This window comes from Aulonocara stuartgranti (assembly GCF_965226115.1).
Source record: "Aulonocara stuartgranti genome assembly, chromosome: 17".
NCBI classification, from domain to species: Eukaryota; Metazoa; Chordata; class Actinopteri; order Cichliformes; family Cichlidae; genus Aulonocara; species Aulonocara stuartgranti.
This window is the reverse complement of record NC_138953.1, coordinates 9,762,571-9,789,818: the sequence shown is the minus strand read 5'-3', so window position 1 is coordinate 9,789,818 and position 27,248 is coordinate 9,762,571. Positions and strand designations below refer to the sequence as shown.

The following is a 27,248-nucleotide window of genomic DNA, read 5'->3' as shown; positions in this document are numbered from 1 at the left end:
GAGTTAATACAGCCATAATGACAGTATAACGGCATGCTAATTGGCCTTTTCCCTTCACAACAATGCTACCAGATCAGCATCTCTTTATTATTTAATAACGTCAAACGCTTGGCTGGCTGTGCTGGCTGCTGAGCCTGCTGGCTGCTGTTGGGGAGAGGACAATGCAGCTCCAATTCAGGAGTTTCACTCAAGAGCTATATGATCGCTAAAAAAAAAAAGAAAAGAAAGGAAAAAAAATCAAAGCGATTAGAGGAAAGCCAGAGATTACGCACTGCTAGTGACGCTGGCGGTGCGCAAAGGTGTCTTAATCAAACCAGTGTCGCGCATATTTATGCTTTTTCGTCTCTTTAGAGCAACAGGTGACCGGTGTGAGGTCCGTTCCTGCAGTTACAAGTGAAAATCGGTCCTTTCTTGTCCGGAAATTAGGAGACCGGTGAGGGCGGTGAGCGTGCACTAAAGCATCCTCTACATATACTAGTTTGTCGGGAAAGTCCACCCGATGTCCGATTATAAATAAAGAGTGGACATCGGAAGTGATTCAAAGGCAGAAAGGTATAAACTCAGTCAATAATCTCAATTAAAAAAATAAAATAAAATAAATAAATAAATAATAATAATAATAATAATAATAATAATAATAATAATAATAATAATAATAATAATAATATGCATTTTTCTTCTGTAGACTTTATAAAACAGAGCGACAATTTCCCGACTCCCACAGCATGTCGTTTGTCTGGAACAACATGAGCGGGTTTCTAGGCTGACTGCCACCCCAAGGCCGGCTCAGGCAACTCAAGGAGACCCGGGGGGGGGGGGGGGGGGGGGAGGGGGAGGGGAAAAGGAGAGGGAAAGTGGACGGGTGGGGTGTTCTGCTGAGACACAGAAAGGGCCGATCTGTGCTGCAGTGACTGGCTTTTTCTTTCATTATAACCCACCACACCCACCCATCGACCGCCACCACCCCCCACCGGTGAAAGTTTCGATCCACTTGGCTGAGGTGTCGTACTTTTGATTTTCGACAGCGTCACTTTTCGAATTAGGGCGAATTTGAAACCGAGGTCTCGATTTCTTTGCTCCCAGAGTCAGTCTTTGGATACATTTAGTGTTCGTTAGTCTACACAGCCGAGAGCATCACCGAAGCTCTCAAGCCCTTTATTCATGTTCCACATGGAGAAAACCGATGTTTTTTAAGCATTTATTTCTTTTTTCTTTTTTTCCCGGCACTCTTTATTTTCCAAACTGTTAAAAGTCAAACAATAAAATACCGATTGCACAGGAAACACGTGGCAGACAAATTTTGATTGATTTGAATTTTTGCACCAGATTTCCGCGCATGAAGCCAAAGATGAGTGTGACAGCGACATATTGTTTCATGTTAGAATGAGTGTAGCTGACAGGTTTACTGTCAGGAGCCTGTTTCTGTCGGGGCACCATAGCTGGAGGTGGTTTGCAGGCATTCGGAGACTCTTTGATAGAGAAGGCTGTTGAGCTGATGGGACTGAATCATCATTAACAAGCCAACAGACACAGGAACCCCCACCACCACCACCCTCCCTCCTCTGGTCTCATTTCCCAGCATAGACACTAACCTCTTTCACTCTGTCATCAGCCCGACTCTCTCCCTCTCTCTCCACCGAGTCCAGCACAACAGCACAGTCCATTGTTCCCGGGCCCCCCTCCCTCTGCCTGGCCCCCCGACCCAACTGTTGACCAACAACTACACTCGCACATTAAATCGGGAGGGGGCGGCGGGTGCTGTCCTATTTTAGAATATGACACATCTAGAAATGCATGCTGAGAAAAAAAGTGGGGCTAAATGGGTGAAAAGGTGTGGTTTTAGTGTTTTAGTACAGCAGAAAGTCCGGCCAAATGATACTAAAGAGCATACACCCATTATGAAGACCGTTCTAGAACAGATAAAATATATTTAAAACAGTCTGATATTTTGCAGACTGGTCCAACGCAGTTAGCTCATCTGATTGCTTTTCAAAATAAAAGCAAAGACGCACACTCTTAAAAAAAGAAAAAACTCTAGCCTTTTTGTTTTTCTCAAACTGAGATTTTTACCTATTTCTTTTTTGCTTATTTATGGATTATACAAAGTTCGTAAATGATAAATGTTAAAGCAGGCTTCAGTCTTTTCAAACCCAAGAACAATCATACATCAAACCTGGACAATATCCAAACAGTACAGACAGAAAAACCACGATAACTCTGATCACTTTTTCCAAACCCAAACAAGTGAAACAGGCTTGATCATGTCTGTTTATAGTGTTTGAATGGATGTTTCTAAACTGGGCCACCTTTTAGTAGTGTATCTACAGTTTTAACAACATTGTTATACACTTTAAACAAAGTATACAACTTTTACCACCCAGTGCTACTAATATTTAATTAAACCAGTGTAATTTCAGAGGGATTCTGCTGTCATTGTTGTGGAGATTGTGGCACATGTCATCAGTCAACACTGGGTTTCGTTTTTAAGGAACACTTGGAAGAAAATGTGTTCATGTGGGGTTTATAAGGTTAGACTTGTATTACAACATGTCACAGAGATGGTGCAGTTCCTGAAAGCCTGCTGAGATATCAGCACGACACTTTCCTCTGCTACAAGCGCAGTGTATACATACACATAGGGCCCGCTTCTGTCTTCCCTCACTTTCCCCTTATTTTCTCTGGTCTCTAACTATCAGATAAAGGCTGAAAACATCCTCCATGTGTCATTTGCCAAATGGTTTTATGGTTTGGGCCTCAGCAGCAGCAGGCACATTTTGATTTGCGGCGATACTGTTTTGATAACTCGTGTCGACACGCAGATCACTTTCTGTCACGTAGAAATGCCATAACTCTTCCAGTATTGAATTATTTATCTGACCTTCTCTTTGTTTACTTACATTGTATTCTGCATCCTTAGCGAGTTTAAACATTTTGCATTGAAGCAAGGAACTAGAGAAGCTACAAATGTGCTGGTTTAAACTGACTGAAATTTGTCAGACAGTTCAGAGTTCAGGGAATTTATGACTCTTTATTTGGCCCAAAACAAAATCCTACTAGTGTTTTCTCCCCCTTTTTTTCAAGAATTGAAAACATAGAGTCTTAAAGGAAGGCGAACACGGCGTGGCATGGAGCCTTCCCTCTTTAAAATTTCTGCATTTACTCAGCTCCGAGCGAGAGCAATTTCCTTTTATTATGCGTAAAATCTGGCTCGCTGGACGATGGTGCGGACTGTAGTGTAGATTTCGATTGATTGCATCAGTCACTATCAGGCTATTCTGGAGCTGGTGACTCTGAGGTCTCCCTCTCTTCGTGTCTCTGACAGAAGCTGTTGTTGAATGGAAGAGTGGCCTCTTTCAGTGTGGGTGTCCCCTCGGGGCCAACTGGGAGAGATAATCAGACAGGACAGTTACAGACAGACGGACGGATGGACGGATGGGCAAGCAGATGCAGTAGACTGAAGTTGTTTCTCCCAGACTCACAAGAATTTGAGACTGGGGGTTGTAATGGTGGGCAGGGTTATTATTTTCTACACGTTAAATGTTTCAGATGGTGTTTTAATTCGCTGTTTTCATTCTTCTACCTTTAAAAGTCACTCAGCGAGGTCTGAAATCCCGTCTGCAGATCTGTAGTGGATATGCAGCAAAATCTTCTGTTTTATCTCACAAGTGGGTGCAGATTAGCTCAGATTGGACTGGATTAGATTAGAGTCTTGCTGCTTCTTGTAGCACAGCACACACACGAAACAGGAAGAAACTAAGATTACTGTAATGATTATAAAAATATAGAAATCAGCTCTACTCATAAATGATGATATGAAAACGTTAATTATTTCTGAAAATCTGTTGTTAAGAAAAAAGATGTCACCTTGTCTTTGATTATATTTACCTCAATTCATCCTAGTTTCTCATTTCATCCATAAAGATACAGACTTAGAAACCAGGCTTTAGTGTAACATACTATATGCTCTTCATCTTCTTTTTATCCAATCGGGAAAAGCATTTCTCTCTAGGGAACCATAGTTCTGTAGCTGAAGAAAGTGTGTCCCTTAATGTAACTCTGCACCCAGATATATTTGAGCTTTAAAGTGTTCATTGTGCGCTGTTAGGCTACAATACTGACATTTTTTTTACTACAGTTGTTCATTTATTATGATTTGCTTCACTGATAGTGCCGGCGTATATTTTCCAGAAAAAAAATACATCAAAACAAAAAATCTTCTTGTACACTGAAGCATTAACTATTTGATTGAGTGGCTTAATCACTAATATGTGATCTTACAAATGTGATAAATGTATTAATATGAAAAAATAATTGCAACCCACCCCCTTTACTCGAGCTCATATTTCAAAAGATTGCATGATCATTACAGTGCAGCTCATTGCTGGAAGTTTCCATCACAGGTTTATGAGTACACCTGTATGTGTGTGGGTGGGTGTGCGTGCGTGCGTGAGGGAGGGAGGGAGAGGGACATGGCAAATATAGGGCAGAAAGTGAGAGAGAGAAAGAGAGAGAGAGAGAGAGGGAGAGAGAGATGTCTGCAATAGGTTGGGTTGGGCAGGTCAGTGCTGCAGCATTTGATTGTAAATAAGCGAGGAGTCAGTTCACACGCCGATCAAGTGACTGCCGGGAACAAGCGAGCCATTTGAATCAGGTGGCTATCTCCCTATCTGAGAGATCAGAGCCCTGTCACCCCCCCCCCCCCCCAACACACACACACACACACACACACAACCTGCCTCCTCCCTGTGCTCTCGTCATTGTGTGTTGCACAGTAAAGGGACACACACGCACACACACATGCACACAAATGAAATGACATGTCCCTCCCTGCTGGCTGTAAGGGCAGGCAGAGTGGCTGGATGAGATTTCACTGTCTCACGTTAGAAGAGGAGAGGAGGCAAGAGGAGAGAAAAGGAAAGGAGGAAAAAGAAAAGGAGAGGCGGCGAAAGGAAAGGAGAGAGAAAGAGGGGGACCCCCCCCCACCAAAAAATAAATAAATAAATCATCCAGAAATCTTTCCTGTTACCGGCTTTGTCGTCTCTCAGAGTCCCTGCAAGGAGAAAGTGGTTGAAATCATGTTTCTGTTAAACTCGTGGCACAAAAAAATCACTACAAGTCAAAGAGACCTCATGGTTACACTGTAAACTTGTTCAGTCTTTAAAATGTGAAGTAAAAAAACAGATTAAAAAAATGAACGGCAACACTGAAACCACAAGACAGTTACAATATTTTGAATCCAGTAATGACTCCAGATATTGTCTTTATAGGGAAATAAAATAAAACATGAGAAGATGAACTAACAATTAATTTTCAAAAGGGCTGGCAGTCGATTTCCATCAACAAATCACTAAATTTGTTCCTTCAGGGCAAAATTCATCAACAGCCAGTACCCTCTTTGCACTGACCATACAACCCTGAGAAGCCAGAGGATGCTCTGCAGCTACACTGCTTGTCACAATAAATACCTGTGAAAAATGGATCCGACACACACACACACACTGCATTCACACGCGTTCTCTTTTAGTGCTGCGTCTCAACAACGGCCCCCAGGGGAGTCGATGATGTGCGACAGCTGCTCCCTGTTCATATTGATTAAATGACAGCCGGGATCATTTACCGATTTACAGACTGACGGAGCTCAAACGTACAGCGCCGCCCCGAGGGAGCGTTTCGGACTGTTAGTCCAGACAGCCTGCGGTTTATGTTCACAGCCGCCGCTTTAATGCGAACATCATCCTCTACCCCACTGTGTCCCTCAGGACACACTTAAAAGATTATGCTGTTCATTTTCGATGTTGAGATCATCACTACAGTGACTTCTAAACAAGCGCAGATTAAGTCATGATGACACGGTGGCATTGCAATGTAGTGATAAAAAGGTGATTTAAAGGAGGTTTAGTAACTGTTTGTGTTTGTTTCACAGTCAAAATTTCAGTTTCCTACCAAAAGGACTTTTAGGATTCCACAATCACTGTATGCATGAGAGGCATGACAGGAAGGGAGGAGGATAGCTGGAATTTAAGACAGCAAAAGAAAGGATGGGACAAGACTGGGATGGACTTGGCAGGACAAGGAAGGACAAGACAGGTCAGCCTGGGCAATATGTAGCAGCTATATTTAATGTGATAGGATAAAAAGATGCAAAATAAATCAGGGGAATACAAGAAGAGACATGAATGGCTATAAAAAGTGAGGACAGGACAAGAGAGAAGAAACCAGACAGCGGGATGGAGAAGCAGGGCCGGCTGTCCCATTACTGGGAGTTTTGAGTCTCTTTGTAGACTGTGTCGCCCTGGGAATGAGCCAGGTGAAGCTGTTGAGCACAGATTAAGGCAAAGATGGATCAATCGCCTTAATATTAGGGTGCGTGAGTGACAGCAAGCCCGGGGACACAAACACCCAGACTATTGATTTTGATCTCTCTTGAATTGCTTTTCTCAAGGCATACGCATGCCGTCAAACATTTACAGTTGCACACACATAAAATCATGACAGGCCTCATTGCTTTACTTCCGTCTGTCATTCTTTCACTATTACTGTCTAAATCAGACACAGTCCAGTTGACTTTTGTTTGAGACTCGATGGGCAGGAACCCTCTGGCTGTGCTTCTTAATGAGCTTATAAGATATTTAAACAGTAGGAGGGAGGTGACTTTAAGGAAGCCATTAGCAATAAATTGTTGCCTACTAAGATGGTTACAGCGTGTGAAGAAGCGTAGCCTGAAAAAGTTCAAACGTGCCGATCAATGCGCGTATTAGAAATTGCAAAGTAACGGCAAATTATCCAATAACAGTAAAAAAGCAGAAGGAGGTGCGAATCCATACATCGTTTTCACCAGTCCAGTCTTCAGTGCTCTCAAACAAAGAAGCGTGGAAAACTCTCGAATAGTTAAAAGTATTATGGATTCATATAAAGGCTACTATTACAACTTTCTTCCATTTACTTTGGTATGCCTGATTGCTTGAAATACTACAATATCTATTAGCCTTGGATGTGGTTGCTATGGAGAAGAAGCCATTCAGGGGCACAAATTAGAGCTGTGGCAAATTTAACATACTGCATTATTATTATCATTATTATTTTTAATTAACTTGCTTATTTCTAACTTTTGGATCATCAACAAAAACTGGCATAGATGCTTTCCTTTAAAAAAACAAACAGTGTGGCTCAGGTGGGAGAGCAGGTTGTCTACGAATGGCAAGGTCGGTGGATCGATGCCTGACTCCTCATAATCTCCTTCAGCCCGTGTGCCAAAGTGTCTTCGGGAAAGCTGAGTTGTTCCTGATGCAACTGTGTGAATGTGTGCGCGATTGGGTGATTGCACGAGTGACTGAGACCTGCAGAAGAAAGCGCCTTGAGCACTCAACTGAGTAGAAAGGCAGCATGTAAGTGCCAGTCCATTTACAGTCACAGTCCTCAGATGAAGGAGGTCATGGTTGTTGCGTGGATGGGTAGTAAATTAAAAGAAATGTTGATTACACGATGTAGTGGCTATAAATTAAGTGCATTATCTGCACTGAAATTAGTCACAAGCCTTGCTTTACATGGGGTCAGAGAAGAGTAAGAAAGAGCTTTTGTTTTTTCCCCGGTAGTTATTGGTCGCTTTCCCCCGTTAGCTGGGATAGATGCTCGAACAACTCTGTAACTGTGGACTGGACTAGGAAAGTGTCAAAGTGTCGACCGGTAGAGAGAAACCTGCCCACTTATTGTCATGATACATTTTTTTAAACCAAAACCTCTCCCCAACTGTATTAAGTGTTTAAACCTTGATTACAAAGGTTACTGCCTCTAATTAAGCAATCATTTAACAACCGTGATCCAAAATCTGCAGCTGGACTGATTTCAACCTTTTGCTGTAGGCTCTGTGATTGGATTTATCTCAGCACAATGCTTCCTGAAAGTTACTCTTCCAGGTTTTGTTTACACAAATGTGTGCCTTTGACAAACCTGCTCATCTTTTGTTCTGACAATTCAATCAGTCGCTTTTTTTTCTCCCCAAGCTCTGGGAGTGCTCCAACTGCCTAACGCTATCCAATGAAAACCAACAGGACTTTTCCTTCCAGATCCCCGCACAACCCACCCTGAATTATTTCTTCCGTTTAAAGAGGGGAAAAAAGTGCAAACTGTGCATTTACTAAAAGTTGAATGTACACAAAGGTGAAGGAAATGTGAAACAAGCAAATAAATATATAAAAAAATCTCCAATGTGGCAGTGGATGATGGGAGGGAAGTCTGCATTGGGAGCAGTGGCCTAATAAGGCTAAATACCAGACTGTGAATAATCTCCCAGTAAACTGTCTACTCATGAAAAACACAGAGATGCAACAGCAGCAACTCTCGCTTTCTGCCTGGCTGTCCTCCCTGCCTCCCTCTTTGCCCCCCCACCCCCCCACCAGTATCTTTCTCTCTGTCCACACCGCTCTCTCTCTCTCTTTCTCTGTCGCTCTTCTCCTTCTTTACCTCCCTCGCTCCTGCTCTCCTTCCTCCCACCTCTTCCTCGCTCCTCGTCTCGTCTCGGTAAGTAGGATAAGGCTTGGAGAGCTCTGTCGTCGTGGTAACTGCCAGAAGTATTCAGTTTGAAGTTTGAGGAGGTCAGTTTGCGGGTCAGACTAACCCCCCTCCCCAACCACACACACACCGACACACACAGAGCCAAAGACAGAGTAGGGGTGTTGAGGGGACCCCCGTATGGGCCTGGGCCCTTATACATGAGGGGATCCGGAGGGGGAATTGATGTATTTGGAGGGGCAAGGGCCACTGCAAAGCTCTGCTACTAAAACAGTTGTGGTGTCAGAACTTTTAGAGATTTCTCGGATCAAAATTAAGCTGATTATGAGTGATATCGGACATTGTTGTGCTGGGATTTTCTGCAGCTCACTGACTTCAATCACTTTCAGTCCTTTAGTATGATGATCAGCAAACCCACACCTCAATGCTGATTTATGCTAATGGATGTTTCAAAGCTTTTACGTCTGAAAAGTGGAAGAAATCGAGGGGAGTAAACATAAAGAAAGTGTCTGCTTTCATCTCTTATCCTTCTCTTTTTTCTGAAGGAAATTTTACCTGACAGCGGATTTTGATGTCCTAACTTGTTGAAAAGTACCACCATTGTACTGACAGGAAAAATAAAAGTGCATCTAAAGCTGTTAAAGCTCAAGTCTTCCCCGTCCACGTATCAGAGGAGCTGGTACAGTACTAGCAGCATACAGACACCACCCCCAAAAAACAAAACCATTAATTCTGGCCCAGCGAGGCTCAACGGTCACCAAAGCCTTGTCAATGAAACTTTGTTGTCCCGTTGACTGTAAGCCAAAGTCTCCCCGTGCACACTAACAGCTCTGGCAGTGTGTCCACTCACACCTTAAACAATCTGGCTATTGGGCAAGAGTTTCAGCCCATCAGTCTCCGACAAATGCTTGCACTCCGAGCAGGCGCAGAAGCCCTCGACTGCTTCCACACTGCCGCTGCAGGTTTGGACTCCTCATCATAAACTATTGTAAAACAAAAGTGAGTGAACAGGTTGTAAAGCTGAATCGGTATTAGTTAAACAACCGCTACTGGAACCTGCGCTGTACGCGATAAACTGATTTATTCTCTTGTGGCACAACAGTCATCTGTAAAAACAAGAGATGAGTCAGGTTAACTGAGCAGATGACGAGTAAAGTTTCCATGAATAGTGCTTCTTGTCTCAACTTCCTCCGTCTCTTAGTTTTACTTTCTTTTTTTTTCTTTCCCCTCTCTTTCTCTTTCCCTATCCTGGGTGGTTTCTGATGTAAATGTTTTTAGTCAGTTGGCGGCTGAGGCTCAGCAGGTGGTCCACCAAATCCACCGTAACCCCCGGTAACCCCTGTCCAGCCAATCCAAATGCTGCCCTGCCCGCCACTGCGCTTAGTTAGCCCTGACAGGACCTTCTGTGTGTGTGCGTGGGTGAGAGAAAGAGAAGCAGCACTCAAAGGACGGGCTGTGTGCGCGGAGTGGTCATTAAAAGTTTATTAGAAGGTTTTCACATGTTGCGAAATTTGGTTTAAGGCAGATGAAGGCAGATGTGCGCACTGCGTGAGTGTCTGCTGTTTGTTAGATTATCTGTGTCTCACATCCATCCATCCTTTTTTGACTGAAACAAAAAAGTTACCCTTTAATCGTTCTGATGTGATTAATACAGCATTTCTGAAATATTTTGAAGAAAAACAGGTTAACCTGGAAGTGAATTCTCTATATCTGTATTTTCTTTTGTAAAAGAAAACAGATAGAAAAATTACTAACCAATATCTATGAAGGAAAAGTGTGCCTTGAGCAAATTTTTCCCAACTATTATTTGATCGTATTCAAATTTGGGACATTTTAAACTCCTAAACCTGTAAAGTCTTCAAAAACTGTCAGCTTTAAAATTATGACATGTTTTTTTTGGTGTAAAGTAGATTCTTTTTTTCCCCAAAATCATAAAAAAATATGATTTTGTTTATCAGAATTTACAAAATAAAAAAAAATGAAGTAGACTTTTTTAACCCTCGTGTAGAAAACCTTGAATCATGAGACTAAACAATTTTTGGAAAGGGACAACTAAAAATTAAACTTTTTGAATGAAATAAAACAGCCCATTCATCATTCAAGGTTCTTTGAAATGAGTGCAATTAATAAGATTTAGCTCATTAATAAGACTGTTTTTCCACCAGGGTAAATAAACCCAGAGTAAACTGCTTCTTTGTGAGTGAGAAATCTAAAGTGCAGGATTAAATGAGTCCAATAAAGTGAGTCTGTTGAAATGGACAGCTAGAAAGATAGATATAGATAGAGAAGTTGATTTAAAACTTTTAAAGGAATAAAGTAAACATATATGGACATTCAACAAAACAACCTTGCCAGTATATTAATCATCTGCATGTAAGTTTTATCCTCATAAAGAACAAAGAAAAAGACAGCTATCATTTGATTATCTTTAAAGATTAAAGATGTGACAGCAGCAACAAAAAATCTTGTGAGCTTACGTCAAAGGCTAGTCGTTTTCAGAAATGCAGTGATTTTTAATTTTATTGGAAAATATTTCATAAAGCTAAGATCTGAACTACAATCTGTAGACTGCATCTATATCGTATAACACACATAAGTTACTGTAATCAACACCAGGCAGGAAGACGTTTATCTGTTCAGAACCATGTATTGTTTCGCAGATTAAAAAATGCTGCTGTGTGCTATTCAATTTTTTATTCAGTATTCCTTACATATGTTTATGGGGACATAATAACATTTATTTATAAAAGAAGAGTGTCTTGTAGCAGTGTGTCGGTGTAGTGCTTATCACATTTACCCAGCAAATTAAAGATCACCAGTTTTCCTGAAGGAAACACAAACCCAGGCTCAGGGAACATGCCGCTGAGCAAGAATTTTATTATTAACCTCAAGAGAGTAATTAGGTGAGCGAGGACATTCAGGTTCCCAGAAGTGTTGTCTAAAATCAAAGTAAAGTCAACAACACTAAAAGGAACTGAATCGTGTTGCCTTGATAGTTTGAGTCCTCTTCACTTTTTCTTTTCCACAGTGCCGTATGAACAGCAGCACAGTAAAACTCAGTAAAACTATGACTTCAGTGCTAATCAGATTCCCCGTGCGTCACATGTAGAGAATGGCAACCCAGGCTTCAACCCATCTACTCACTTTGAGTTCCTTTTACAAATACATTTCACCCACTGTTCATCAGAGGACAGAGCGCAGAGCCTTCCTCTGATATATTCAGAATTCACCTAAACACTTCAGGACATTGTGTTTCACCTGTAAGCCAGCATCTCCGCAGAAAGCTCACCCTGCCAAATGAATGTTTGATCAATCTTTTATGAGTTAGTCTTTCACTTCTCCGGTAGTACAAATGCACCATTGGCATCATTGTGCTCACATTTTCTCCGTTACCATGATAACCCTTTACCTCCTCAGTGATATGTGGATGGAGATCACTTGAAGAAGGCAGTTTTCAAAAATGCTTTTGTGTGTGTGTGTGTGTGTGTGTGTGTGTGTGTGTGTGAGAGAGAGAGAGAGAGAGAGAGAGAGAGAGAGAGAGAGAGGCAGTGGATTGATGGATAGTATAAACGTCTGTGCTATCATCAGCTTTGATTGGCTTTGAGTGGCTCTGAGTGCTGGGTCCATCCCAATCGCTTTCTGGGGTTCTTAGGAGCAGTGTGTGCGTGTGTGTGTGTGCTTGATGTTCATGCTTTTTTTCTCGTGGTATTTCTGTGTGTAGATATTAAGCCCTTGTATGACCTGCAAAGTACAAAACCACACGAGGGCATCAAGCAGGATGAGTGGTTTTTAGAGACTGCTATTCAAACAGAGGATGTAGGGTGAATCTGCGTCAGCAGGCAGCTGCTACCCTGAAGTGTCCCTTGAGCAAGACACTGTATCCCTATCCAAGAATGAAATGGAAAACAAATTCACAATGGGATCTTTAGGAAACATAGCTCCGGTTCTCTTTTTTTTTTCTTAAATATGTTCATATCAACACTTTGAATGCATTAAAATGTAACATTTCTTCCCATTTGAGAAGAACTCATCCTGCTGCAGCTTCAGACTCTCAGTTGAAATCTCAAGGCAACCTGTTTGGTATCATCATTTATCACCTTGAAACTTTTTTCCCCTGGTAAACACTTTTTTCTGGCACGTTGACGCTGGCCTCGTTTCTCTCTATCGAACAAATTAAAGCAACCAATAAACAATTTAGCGATGTACTTTTTACAAAACCAATTACCAATTTCCTCTAGGCTGAGGGGGAAGTGTTGTCACCGTCATTACCCGACGCCTCCCGCCCTCCTGCTAGCTGCATACATACCAAAGACAGCACTAGAGGGAAGAGAAAGGCTCTCAGTTAATATTTAACCAGGCTATGTAAAGACGCAGTCAGATAGTTGAGCTTAGAAGCAAATAGACTCGTGTGTGGCACAAGCTGCTGAGAGGAAACAGTGAAATACTCAGTATGTAGGAAAACATGTAAATACCATGAATATCATAATATCCTTGTGCGTGCATGTTTTAATGTTGTCTTGGATGAATCTGAAAAAGTCAGTGTGGAAAACTTTAAGGAATTATTGAAATTTATCTTTAACTGGTGACTGAATGTCAGTTTGGTGATCATTAGTTTGAAAACAAGCTGTCATTGCTTTATAAAAATCTACAGGTCGACGACAGCGTCAAATATCTGCTAAAAAGCTCACGGTATGATGGCATAGCCGCATCATGGATGTCTGGATGTGTGTCAAAAAGAGAAAGCGCATTTTTTTCTTTTTTTTTTGGCTAAGTTGGCATTACTTGTACCATGTGTCCGCATGTGTGAGAATGTGTGTTTGTATTTGTGTTTTGTATAGAAAGTGCTGCGTGCAGTAGAACAGGGATTTGGTGCCATCAGCACAGTGATGTCAGCACACAGAGACAGACAAAGCCAGAATCCAAACCCTCTCCCAGCTACCCACAATCCTGCTGGAAACTGTGGGGGGCCCAGCCCTGGGGGCCCACTGCCATTACACACACACACACACACACACACACACACACACTTACACGGACGTGCATTAATGTGCGCATCCACACACAGATACCCAGAAATGAACACGTATGCATTTGTGCTCACAGGTCAATAGATGCATACATACCTGCATACGTGACAAACTTACATGTCCACTCAGTGTATATTAGTAGAAGTAATCTCACAGGGACGGGGCCCATGACTGTAGAACTACACTGCAAAAACTGGTGGTCGTGATTTTTTAAGCTAATTTTTACCAATTCAAACGTGATTAAACTAAAACCAACTGCACACCTTCTTTTATAGCATGCTCCTGTAACTCCCTTTTAAGGAAGTTACCCTATGACTTTTTAGGAAATGACAGCTTACACCAGCTTTGTGATAAAATTCAATTCAGTTATATCTATATAGCAAACCCCAACAATCAAACGACCCGCTACGAGCAAGCACTTGGCGACAGTGGGAAGGAATATCGAGGGGTGCAAGATTTCTTTACTTCACTTTCCAAAAATACCACCGCTGATTGGTGGTAGCCACACTGCATTATGTGAGCGTCTGTATTAACTCTGTAACGGCACTGAGCGAGCAGTCAAATCAGAAACACACCTCTGTTTGCTTTGGCCTGGTCCTGTGCCACGCTGTACCAGCCTCAGTCATATGCCTTGCAAATGGGGAATGACATTACTGTTTTTGTGGTGTAATTTACATTAATGTTCTGTCACTGTGCTGATGCAGGTGTTAATAATGATGCAATAACAAGTTTAGATAGCAAAATGTGAGACTGATGAAAGACTAAGAGATGCTGCAAACAGCTATAAATTATTGACAGCTTAAATTCAAGCTAAAGCTATCTTGTTTAGCTAGCAGCAAAGTAAATCTTACAGTTTTCCAGCCTGTCCTCTTTCATTTTCCATTGCTCTACCTGTCCAGTCATACGAGCGCATGAGAGCACTTAGTGAGAGCACTTAAAGAGGGGATTACACACAGATTACCATTTATCCACAGCACATTTTTATGCAGTTGGAAAAATATTTAATTAGTTTTTTGTCTGTGCATCACATATCCTGCCTTGTATAGTTTTGATTTATTATTATTATTGTTATTTTAAATGTTCAATGATATCTTTCTGCCTGTTTAGGTGGTGGCTCAATATGGTTGTAAAACTAAACATCTCAATCCCATTTTAATTCCATATGATCGATGTCTGGATAAAAAGGATTCTGTCTTCTTCATGAGAAAAAAAAAGCAGAAAATCGCCATGTATATTCGCAAATGTATCGCCTTAAAAACGTGGTCAAACCCAGTGTCAAGAGACAGCCTTGAATCCCAAATCAAAATGAAACTGTAAGACTTTCTGTTTTAGCGCTGCTCTGTCCTTGTCGAGTTGTTACGCAACAATTAGCAACTGTTGCTGTTTATCTCGCCTCTTTAAATGCCCCTCTGTCCCAAACAGTAAGAGCCAGACTGGGCCTGGTAGTATGTGTGTGTGTGTTCGTGTTTGCGCATGTTTGAGGCTTATTTTGGGCAGTGAAATCGGCGTAACTCGGCGTACTGGACCCAAACAGTTCTTCATTATGCTGCGAGGAAGAGTCCGCTCGTACTGCCCCCTATTCAGCCAAGACAGGGTCTGAAAGGGGAGCACTATGTACGTGTTTATGTACGTGCTTTTTGTTTGCACGGGTGTGCTTGTGTGTGCGTGTGTACAGTTGTATAGAGCGACTGCAGGGAGCCATATAAAGATATGTGTTGAGCGATTTCTGTCTGAGTTGTGCCCTCATCCCGCCTCCTCCTCACGCTGTCTGTCTGTGAGTGTGTGTTGTAGTGGAGTGATAACAATAGTTTCCTCTGACCCGCATAATGAGGGAGTTCCTCATATTCAGACAGCTGGGAGTGGATCTGCTGTGACGTTAGTTTTAGGCAAAGTTTGCAGTCGTTTTAACCAAAGTCACCTTTAACTTTCTGAATCTAAACTTTATTGAAGTGCACAGGGGGGGAGTCAGCAAGTTACTAGCCCCCGAACACTACTCGTTGCCTGGTAACACAGCCTTGCATCAGGAAACACTGGGAACTATTGTGGGTATACATGGATTCACTGTGAACTCTGACCTTATAGTCTCAGCAGCTTTTCACCAAGCCAGAGTGTTTTCATAAATCTGCCTTCTATGAATTCACCCACATCTGCTCTGCTAAACACACAGAATGAATGATTTTATCGTGTTTCTGTACTCTGCTGATCATCCATTAAATATATCTGAGCATCTGTATGTGGCAATCTTCCTTCTGGGTCTGCTCCTAAACAGATCTCCAAGTGAATACTGAAACAAGGCAGAATACATGCTGATTTCCCTTAAAAACAACACTCCATTTTTTCACCCCTTCTTCTTCTTCTTCTAGTGATGTAACGAGAGAGTGAAGACGCGAGTGAGAGAGCGGGACAATGGGAAAAGGGATGGGAAAATGACAAATGGTAAGTTTAGGGAACACACCCAAATACACACTCTCAAACACGTACACGCACTCATGCACACAAACACACACAGAGTCCCATAGAAAAAGACAGCAATGCCTTGGAGGGTGCCAGTCATGCCCAGCTTCCGCTGCGCTCCAAATTGAGCGTGGCACAGAGTGTATGAAGTCAGCCGTCTGGAAGAGAGCCAAGCATTGTTCCTGCAAGCAGCTGGATGGTAATTACTAGAGAAGGAGAGAGTGAGTGTGAGAGAGAGAGAAGCTTTGCATCCTCACTGCTGTTGACAGATTTATATAGTAAAAGTTGCACACAAACACACTTGAGAGTACATTGCCGGGCATTGATTTTTATTTATTAACAACCTAAAATCAGTCACATAAAAATTGTATTCAATATAGTGGGCAGAAAGCCCCCCCAACCCCCGAACCCAACTGCTCATTTGAAGTGAAAAGAAAATGAACCAACATCCCTCAAATAGCTTTTACTTGTTTCAGGCAGCACATAATTTTAGTAGCAAACGTTATGATGTGGTACGCCGATATCTCTATAAAAAGTGAGCAACTCCATCTGCACGAGGAGTGGCTAAAAGCTACTGAAAATAATTTGAGGATATACACTAGTATTGGTACCAGAGCAACAGCACATTCTTGTTTTGTTTATTAAATGATTTATTAAATGGCATTAAAATAGTGTCCCAAATAGCACTTACGGGAGTGGTTAGTTTTACGAGTGATTTTACTCGGTTTTACTGTTTTCTAAACACAGGCGCAGTTTGTTCTTTTTCATATCAAGCGTAAAAAATAAGACATGCTGTTTTCCTAGCATTAAATATTGGTGTGGTCAGCAGTAAACTGCATGTCAGTGTTAGTAAATTACTTCCAGAAATACTTCCAGGAACTTCCAGAAATATATATGCAACATGGTCAGTCGCAAACATCTCTGAGTTCCTCTTACACACAGTCTTGTCACTGCAGTTTCTTTGTCAGTACCAACGGTACTTTGTCTTTAACACTAAAACCTGGCCCTTAATGATTTGTGGAGTACCTTTCAAAGGCTGCCAGTTTGGGGGGCGGGTAGATCTAGGGAAAGGCTAGCTAATGGTAGCACTAGCTTCGTTAGCTTGCTAATTTTGACTAGCCTTAAAGAAATATGCTTAAGCAGAGAAACTGACCAGCTCTACTAGTGAAAAAACACATGCCTGTTACTCAAAGCTGCCAGACCTCTACTATTGCCTTCATCCAAATTAAACAGCAGCGGTATAAAGAATCAACATGTCACAAAGTGAGAAATTAGCTTTGTGAGAGCGAAACCCATCTTGGAGCCAAGCTGTATAAAAGACAACAAATGTCTTTTGTTTTTAAAAGAAGCTTTAAAATGCCCTGTCCTCAACTACTATAAATTTCCTGTATGGGCTTACCTAACACCAACTATACTACTAGCAGTTTTAATCTTCCACTGCATCGCTGCATACATACCATTGTGTGTTTATCAGTTCCAAGCATGTGTGTTGTGCACATTTATCTGATATATTTTTTTAAAGCTTCAGATATAACCTACATACAGTGAAGCATCTCATGCTGTAAGAAGATTAGAAGAGTAGTAGGGCAGTTAGTCAGAGAGGAGGCCGGGCTGGAGGAATGTGTCAACTTACTGTCAACTATGTGCTGCTTTGTCATGAGACCGCAGAGCACTGAAAACACGTAAAGTTGCCTTTTTCACACCTTCGACTTCTCCCGCCCTCTTCCTCCTCCTGCACCATCACCCCCCCCCCCCCCCCTCTTCCCTCCCCACGCACACAGTGGCAGCAGTAGCCAGGCCAGTGCTAGTGCAGCTGTGACCAGAACAATAGCATTCCTCAGGTTTTAAACGCCTGGCACTTAGATTCCTAACAGTCAAATTCCTAGCAGGGAGAAGCTGGGGGTTGCTATAGGACGCCGAGAGCTGTAAGAAGCCTTGCAAGGAGATGTACAGCTGTAAAGCACTGTGTGATTTGGGGGTTTTATGAGAGGGATGGGTTTGGGGTGGGGGGACATCTCTGTCGTCTCACCTCGTGTTCTCTCCCCCCCCCAGATGTGGCACTTTCAACACTCTAGTTTTAGCAGTTTAGGTTGAGAGGCGTCCCGCTGCTTTGCCAGGGCGTCATGTGTTGATAGAGGCACCTGTTAAGTCAACACGTTCACCGGCTTGTTTTTGGCACATGCGGCGCTGAAAACCACACAGATGCGTTGAGAGTGACACATTAGTTTTAAGAGTGTTAAATTAGGTGTTAACAAAGGACACAAACACACGGCGGTTGTTTTTCCTCCCTAATTTTGTTCACATTTTCATACAGAAAACATTTTAGAAGCTTAGATCCAAGTGATGTTCTAAAGTTAAAGAATAAACGGTGATGCCAAGGTGCTTGTACATTCTACCGTTTTCATTAACAACGTGCCTCAAAATATATATCTAATTTAAACATGTTTAATTTTTTTTGTGTTAGAGAAAACGTTAAGCCCAACATCACGTGTGCCTCTACTCTGATGGTTTTAGTTCAGCACAGCACTGAGCTGCCCCGGCTATCGGCCCAATCTGAAATAACCCCCCAAAATAACGACTCTCTCATTAACCACGCCTGTTTCACAATTTAAATATAAATGAATCCAATTTACAAACCCTTGGCTGCGATGAAGGAGACTCATTTAGAGCCAATCTAAAATTAATGAGGGCATCTGGAGAGAGAGAGTGGAGAAGGGGCCCAGTGTGGCTTAACAGATACTGGAGTTAACAAGCTACTGTACTTTAAACACTGGAAAATCCCCATTAATTTTAAAGTTAACACAGCACTGTAGCGTGAATGGTGGAGAAGAGCTTTAATGTTACTTCAAGCACATTACGGTGACATTTTCAGACTGACTCTTGGCCTCTCGCTGTCTTAACCTCCTTTATGTTGTCATACATCAGCGTTTGTCGGTCTCTCCGTAGTCGTGCAGTGTTAAATTTTCTAGACGTTTTTTAATATAATGGTCGTGAAAGTGTTCCTGTGTGTACGTGCATTCAACTCTGACACCTCCATCCTGTCGGATTTACAATGAAAAATCAAAGCCCTGAATAGAATAACTCACAGGAATTGAAGGAGGTAGTTCTCCTCAAGATACGTTTAGTTTAGTAAAACTTTGAAACATTTGTATTATTATTGTTATTTGTTGTTGTTGTTTTTTTTGTTGTTGTTTTTTACTTGATGTCCTGGCTACTTAATGGCACAACAGGTTTGGCAATAAATCTACCCAGGTCGTGGATTTTAGTCCATTAAAACAGCACAGTTCTCGCGCCATTTGCAACGTTCCTTTCCCCTCAGCAGCCGATGGAGTGGCCCCAGCAGATGCCAGCCAGCTCCCAGCCAGCTCCCACAGTGACTGTTTGGTTTTGCAGGTTTAATTCCCGATGGGTTCGGGTCTAGAGTGATTAGGCTGAGCCCTAAAGGCCAGCAGGCTTGTCAGGTGTCTCCACACATTAACGTTGTTCTGCTCACACCCTGAGCTGACAGCACAGCGAGGCAGAGGAGGGGTGGAGAGAAACGCTGATCCGGTGCGGTGGATGGGACAGAAGGATGGAGAGAAAGGGACAGACTGTATTGTTTGGATTGGATTGTTAGAACTTTTTTTTTTTTTTTAATTTAAAAAGAAGTTTTATTTTCATAATTTCCATGATTGGGTGGAACTTTCCTGACATTTAGGAAGTGACTTTAGCAGATAATCAGTTATGTTAAAGGAGAAAATGACGATTGAAGGCTGGGAGCTCATTCATAGTAAGATAAACAATTTCTGGGTCACTTTAAAAGCATCAGTGCCTTGAATTGTTACTATTAAAACTACACCATCATTTATAAAGTGAATCTTTTAGTTTAAATTGACAAAGACTCAATTTAACCTGACTCCCCGAAGAGTTGTTCATACAGATATGAATATTTCTGTTGCTGCGTGTAAAGAAACACTTTTTTTCCCCTGACTTTTAGTTTCATTTTTCTTTTTGCCAGTGAAGGCAACACACTGGTGGGTGCTACCTCAACATTTTCTTTAACCTTTGACCTTAAAACCAGCTGAGTGACAACATTGCTCACTGTTCCCTGCTGGATTCAAATAAACTTGCATTGTGTCTGTGCACAAACAACTTCCTGCATGCACACGTGCAGCTTGTTAAAAAAAGAAAAAAACTCTTCCTGCTTCTGACCTCCAACCCCATCCTACTCCACCCACCTCCACCACTTATACAGCATGGGAGGGGGTGAAGGTGGCGGTGGATGGGGAGGTGGCATTAGACACAAGGTTTTGAAGTAGGGGGGAAACTTGTGTCCTCGTCTTAAGGAGTGGAGGAGGTGGACAGGGTGGCGGGAAGAGGTTGGATGAGGAGACCTGCTGAGAGGGCAGCTTGTATGCGCTCCACCTTCTTCCTGCCATAATGCTCCCTCCATTTTTTTTCACTGCCTCCTCTAACACCCCCCTGTACCTCCCCCCGCCTTTAGCTTCAGGGCAAAGTACATTACATGCTTGCTAATCAAACCTCCATTACAAGTTTGGAGGGAGTGGAGCAAGAATCTTCTTCTTCTTTCCCCTTTCTGCTCACTTCAGTAAACCACCTTCATCTTCACTCGCAAAGCTCTTCTTCACTTGTGTGTTATGTAAGTGTCCTTGAAGTATACCAGTGATGTGCTAGCATTTAAACAAGATACAGTTTATTTTCTGGATATTTATTTGAGAAAAAAAAATACAAGAAGCCAAAATCATCTTGTCTGACTACACGTTGATCACAAGTAGCATGACAAGCATTCCCTGTAGCGCTAGTTACAGGTGAGGGCGAAGAGCACAAACAAGCTCACTAGCATAGACAGGCAGTTGGTCACAACAATATTACAAAGCAGTAGAAAAGTAATTAAGATCAGAACTCCCAAGTTTTTATTTGAGTTTACGATTTCATTTGGGGATTTTCTCACATTCTGACAGTGCTGAAATAAAGATGCCAAAAATTGAATGGTACTTTAACAGGGTTAAAAGCCCACCAAGCAATGCCGTATACCTTATATTGCCAGTAAATAAATATATCAACAAACATATTTAGAATATTGGTAAAATAATGCAGGTAATTTATAAATCTGACATACAATGAATTCTGTTTTTATTTTCCTTTCCCATGATGCACTTTTTGTTTCTTCTTCACTCACCTCTATGCACTCTCTATATGTTCATACACCACTCTGCATTAAATCATTTATTATTATTACTCTTCACTGTCTTCACACACAGCAGTTTATTCATATAAAAAGGGAGCTTTTCCTTGCCACTGTCACCAAGTGCTTGCTCATAGACGGTCATTTTAAATATTGGGGTTTTCTCTCTATTAACGTGGCCTCTTCACCTTACATGCACTATGAGGTGTAATGATGTAATTTGGTTTAATATAAAGGAAATAAATTGAATTCATTTGCATTATTTACATTATTTTGGTGCATTTATTTGATGAACTTTTTTCCACACTGCACACCTCCATAGTTTAGGATGAGCATGTCAGGTATATGTTCATTATAATAGTTACTATTATTATTATTATGGGATGTTCAGTTGAAGAAGTTTAATACTTTGCATGTTTATTTAAAAAATAACTCTATTATTTTTTCAGTCAGGTCATGTCTTATTTTGGTTAGAATTTGATTGTACAAATCAGGTGAAAGCAATTTTCGACATAAAATCATTAACAGTTTTATGCTGACTACTTTGTGCTGTTTAGAAGAGTCTTGCCCATGCTTACTGTGTAACAGAATGACTGCCTTTGTTTCTAATCTCATCTCATTTCAGTTACAATTAAGCTAAACTAACAGAAGCTTTGATGGAGTAGTGCTCTGATTTGAATAAGCTGCAAAAGCCTGCTCAGAGCTCTGTGGTCTGCTTAACCATACAGGGGATCAGAGGATGAGGTCTGCACAATACCACAGTGACACATACTGGATCTACTGTACACAATATCTGGACTTACATATTAAAACCGATACACGGGAATACAAAAGAAATAGCAGAGACAGTCTTAAAGAGGTAATTATGCATGTGCTGTACCAAAGCTCAATTACCATTTTTAAGAGCATGAGCTCTCCTGACATAAATAGGCAGCTTTTGAAATATAATGCCTCGTCTTTGTTGCGCTCTGTAAACATAGGGGCAGTCATATGAGTCCACTATATTATCAGCTATTGTTATGTATAAGCTCCATGTTGGTAGTGCTATTGACCTTATTTAAAAGACAGAAATCTATAAACACAAAGTCATTTATGAAAAAGTAAACTACAAACTCAAAGTCTGACTGAAGTGTAGATGCTCTGCTAATATTTTCATTTGCATATCCGTCTCCCCGAGTGACTGGAAAATGCATTTTGAAGGTGCAACATACAACTTTATTATTTGGCAACCCCCCAAAAACGTTTCAGTATTATTTAATGCTAAAATAATTTAGCCTTCTCCTCTCCACTGCCTCTTCTGTTGGTAATTGGATTTAGTGAACACCTGTATGAGTGTAGATTGTTCAGAGGATTATGGTCAGGGAAACCTTGAGTCACAACTAATTACCATCTTTTTCTTGCTCTTACTCTTTACTCTCTCACCCCCCCCCCCCCCCTTCCCACACACACACACACACACATATTAATACACTCACTGATTTTTTTTCTGTAAACGAAACTCAGTTGATGTAATTGCTATTTTAAGGCTTTAGTTAAACCTTTATAGCGGTAGTTTATGAGGCGTGTTGTTATTTTATGATTCTGGTTTCCCTTTACTCTGTCCTGGGTTTACATGACAGATCGTCATGTTAAAGCAATCCACAAAAAAAAGATTGGCCTGAACTTGTTTTTTGTTTTGAGGAATGTAAATTATTGCTGCTCTGCAATTTTTGTTAATCTCAATGTTTTGGCTTCTGCGGTGTTTATGGAAGAGCACTTATTTTCCTGTACTAAACATTGCCCGTGTTTCTCTTTAGAGCTAAGTTGTTGGTCCGCTGTTCCTGCAGAGCCACCCGTGGTGTTGGGGGTCTCACAACATTTCCTCTGTGTGTCCTCTTGAGCTGAGATTGCTGCTTTGAACCAGCAAAGAAACAAATCGAAATTTTTCTAGGTGAGAACAAGACTTTCATGCTGTTGATTCTCTGTTGAAACATGTGCAATGTCAGTGAGGTAACAGTAAGCACCTTTAGCTCTGAGATTAGCTTTCTGAAAAAATTATGGCACAAGGTGAAAATGTCAGTTTTGTCCCCCGACTGAGGCACTTTTTTTTGGACTCTTGTGGGAAATGTTACTTTATTTATATATTAATCTGTGTTCACAAAATGTGGGTTGTGTCCGAACCTAGTAATATACTGCGGTTCAGCTCCAGGCGGTATGTCAAAGACGTGTATTTTTGTGTCTATACTCAAAAAATGTTTCATTTGCTTCACTTGAATTAGATGAGTATTCAGTGCTTCTCTCAAAAGGCTCTTCGGCTGCAAAGGAAGTCTACTGTGGTTTCAGAACCACTGCGGAGGAGGTTAAGGTGGATGGAGGGTTTCATCAGCCTCAAAGACATGAACCAATAGTTCTGAGTTAAATGCAACTGGAATATAGAAAATCAAATTTTTTTTTAAATTCCAATAATTAATCAACAATGAAAGTATGTTTGGTATAAACATACTTTCATATACATGTCAAGTACATTTTATTTGTCCAGATTCAATGATGTTGTGATGTACCAAAATTTCATGGAAAATTTACAGACTATATAATAATAGAGCGAAAACCTCAAAAATCAGACGGCCCCATACCCAGGAACTGGAATTTGTTCACTTGGCAACAGTGGGAAGGAAACACAGTAACACTCAAAATCTTGGACATCTAACGATGATTTAAACAAGGGTTTTTCCTCTAACCTAACAAAAATTCTAACAGTTTATTGTTGCCTGTTTCCTGTTGCCAGTATGCTCCTATGCTCCATTTAGTTGGAGAACTTGTTGAGTGCCATTGGACACAGGACAGAAGTCTCCCCTCTCAAGACGCTTCTCAAGCTCTTTAGACCTGTCTTTGAAAGTGGGAACGGAAACAAGCACACAGCCTAATTATGTGGCGTAACATGAATTTAGGTCAGTAAGTAGACGATGCTGATGACCTAGAGCTAAATTGTCGGACAGCAGAGGAGGACTGAGGACGGGCCAGGGGTGTGTGATAAGTCAGGTGAAGCAAGAAATGAGCTAAAGGAAGAGAGAGTGACATATATAGGGAGGATATTCTCTGTCCCACAATGAAATTTAAGACAGCCGTGTAGCTCTTGACTGAACAGAGACAGAGACTGTGTGTGTGTGTGTGTGTGTGTGTGTGTGTGTGTGTGTGTGTGTGTGTGTATACATGAGCAATGAGCAGGCTATGCTTGTCCTCAAGGCAAAGAGGTCCAGCGGCTTAAGCTTCATCGGGCATCAAGACAGAGAGACACACTCCATGTGAACAGGTGAGATTTCATGAACAGTGAAGACTTGAAGGAGGGAGAAAGTAGATGGGAAGGAGGTGAAGCGGTGGAGCAGTGGGGGGGGGGGGGGGGGGGAACATGAGGGTAGAGAGGCATCCAGCAGGTGACAGGGGAGGAGCACTAAAGGGCAGCGGACAGTTCACTCAGTCCAGCTTACTGATGTGTATAAGTAACACTGAAAGTGAAAGATAATCTAAAAAAATAACTCTTCAGTTTTTCTTTACTTTGCGTTACTGCACTGAACTTTCATTAATCTCTGTAAAGACAACCCGCCAAACAAACAGGGCTGTGTAAACTGAGATTGTTTTCTTGGACTTTGCACTGATACTGAACCCAGTAGGCTACTTGTCAGCGAGGGCAACATTTTCCTCTTAACTTAACTCAATGTCCAAAAGAGAAAATTTGTCTCGAGGCAAGTGATACACACAAAGACATAAATTATGAAAAGAAAGACAAAAAAAAAAAGACAAAAGAAAGTGTTGTTGTTGATGTTGTGAAGAAAAGCTCAATCTCTGAAGAGGACGCCTTAAATCATTCACAAATAAAATGACTAATTATTGGTCTGCACACTATTCCAACCCCCAGGTTTTTTTCTTTACTATTACAATACTTTAATTAATAAATCCCGCTGAAATCATACAGCCAGGAGTTTGACAGTATAGATGACTGTATCCCCAGATGACAGTGACATTACGGCAATATTTGTTCACAGAATGTTCACCAGCTATTAAACAAGTCATGATAGTTAAACTGTTAAAGCATAACAACTATAGCCTGGTTTAAAAAAAAAGATTCTCTTACAAGATCTGCGTTAGATATTTTTTAACTTCGTCAGCAGATAAAATAAGCATACAACATCCTGCCTACTGTATTGTAAGTGCTCGTGTTTGAAAAAAGAAGGAAAAAAAGACCTGAAAAGCAGTGGGAAGTTTCACTTTAAACTTTTACTTTTTCAGCCTTGTGTTAGGGTGGAGGAGTCCCGCTTTTGTTGTCGCTAAATTCAGTTGAAAAGACTTTGTGATTTGCACAGAGAATCCGTTCCTGTCGCAAAATCGCTTCATTCCAGCTCCGAAAATAATGACGCTAATCATCGCAGCAAATATCTGTGACTGTGAGGACTTTAGAACAAAGCGCTGTTGTTTTTCTGCTCCACTGCTGCATCGCTTTCTGATGTAGCCACTGAAGCAGGTGCAGTTTTATTTTAAAATTGTGGCCGGTCCAAGGGTTGGTGAGATGAGGATAGGGGGAGGAAGTGAGTGATGGACAGCTAGAGGGGGGGGTGAGGTGGTGGTGGTGGAGGGGGTGATGGAGGGCAGCAGAAACTTCCCATGCTGGCCTCCCAGTGTGGCTACGTAATGAGGGCAAGGGACACACACACACACACACACACACGCACACTCGCAGACACACACTCGAGGCTGAGCATGGCCCCACGGCTGATTAGCGGCACACAAAGGCCCCAAACAGAAGTAGCAGAGAAAACACAATGGGAGCAGGGCCTCAAGGCGTGGTCTACTTCTGCCCCGAGGGAGGGGGCGAGAGAGGTAGAGAGAGAGAGAGGGGAGAAGAGAGAGAGAGAGACATGGTCCCACTGTGCTGGATAGGCAACAAGAGGCAGGGAGGAGGGGGTTCAGTGGGGTTAGAAAAGTGACAGAAGCAGAGAGGAGTTTTGTTTTTGTCCTGATAAAGACATGACGAGTTTTTGCTGAGTTCTGTTCAGTGACTTCGGCATCAGGTGACTTAAAAAACATGAATCCTGCGATAGTGAGTTAGCAAATATTGACGCACGGGTGGGAAAGGCTGATCAGTGCAGTTCACAGGGAGAAAGAGTGCGCATGCCTCAATATTTTCCCCACTCCAATTAAATCATTTCTGGCCAGTACTTGTGCTTTTTTTCCAAGTTGTAATTTACCCAACTTACAAAAGTATGATTTACACTAGAAAATCAATTTTACTGCTTTAAATGCTGAGCAGGGGCCACAATTTGAGTTTTAAAGCTATCAGACAAAAAAACACCAAGACAAAAAAAGTTCAAAAGTTGTGTGTTATTAGATCCTAAATATAATTCCTTTAAGACTGCACGCTAACATATATTTGAGTAATTTTATTACTCACTGTGACTGTGAGGTGGGCCGTGCTAGTCTTTTAGTGCTTCTTTCTCGCCTTTTACTAACTTGCAACACATTCCTGCTTCTGTCGTTCCCAGAAGAAAGTTAGAAGAAAACTATAACGTTAGACCATCCAAACTTTCCTGCTTAACTCTAAAATCTTTTGTCTGCCTACTTTCACTCCCACCTCTGCAGGTCGTGCCCACTGCCTCCTGTTTCTCTCTGTCTGTCAATACACGCACGCAGAGGATGCACCGCACACACATGGACACACCTGCAGTCTGTATAACTCCATAAACTAGTTAAGATGAGTAATTGGTGTGTTTGTCATAAATTCACAGTAATGGCTGTGAGTATAATAAACTCTGCTCTCACTGGACGTTCTTGATTATTATTTTTTCATTCATTTATTCACAACTGTCTCCATTACTGATTCACAAACCCTTCAACGATATACTTCAGTTAACTTTATTTATTAAACAATCATCCATCCATTTTCTAAACTGTTACACCCACAGGACACCTGACATTAAACATCCCTAGTATGTTTTGAAGGTTATTTTATGCTTTTATGTAAAGTATTTTTTCTATTTAATGGTAGTGTGTTTTTAGTTGAGTAACATTTCAGTTATGTAACAGTAATTCTGCTTTAGTAGCAA

The 27,248-nt window shown here is 41.5% G+C and overlaps 1 protein-coding gene across 12 annotated transcripts in view; it reads left to right on the top strand.

Annotated features, from left to right (window-relative positions):
* LOC309692457 (uncharacterized protein) overlaps window positions 1-27,248 on the top strand; it is a 185,512-nt gene that overhangs the window by 150,625 nt on the left and 7,639 nt on the right. For 4 of the 12 annotated variants that reach the window (XR_014272314.1, XR_014272315.1, XM_082510981.1 and 1 more), the window contains 2 exons: window positions 15,899-15,971; window positions 22,971-23,104. The exons of 1 other annotated variant lie outside the window; for it this stretch is intronic. Coding sequence is in view for 9 of the 11 variants with exons in the window: in XM_082510981.1 (XP_082367107.1) it covers window positions 15,899-15,917 (19 nt within the window). In the remaining 2 variants the exon portion in view is untranslated. Of the gene's footprint in view, window positions 1-15,898; window positions 15,972-21,902; window positions 22,034-22,970; window positions 23,105-24,368; window positions 24,464-26,784; window positions 26,874-27,248 lie in introns of those variants that run through there. 7 more of the 12 variants (XM_082510990.1, XM_082510985.1, XM_082510991.1 and 4 more) reach the window with 6 other exon arrangements.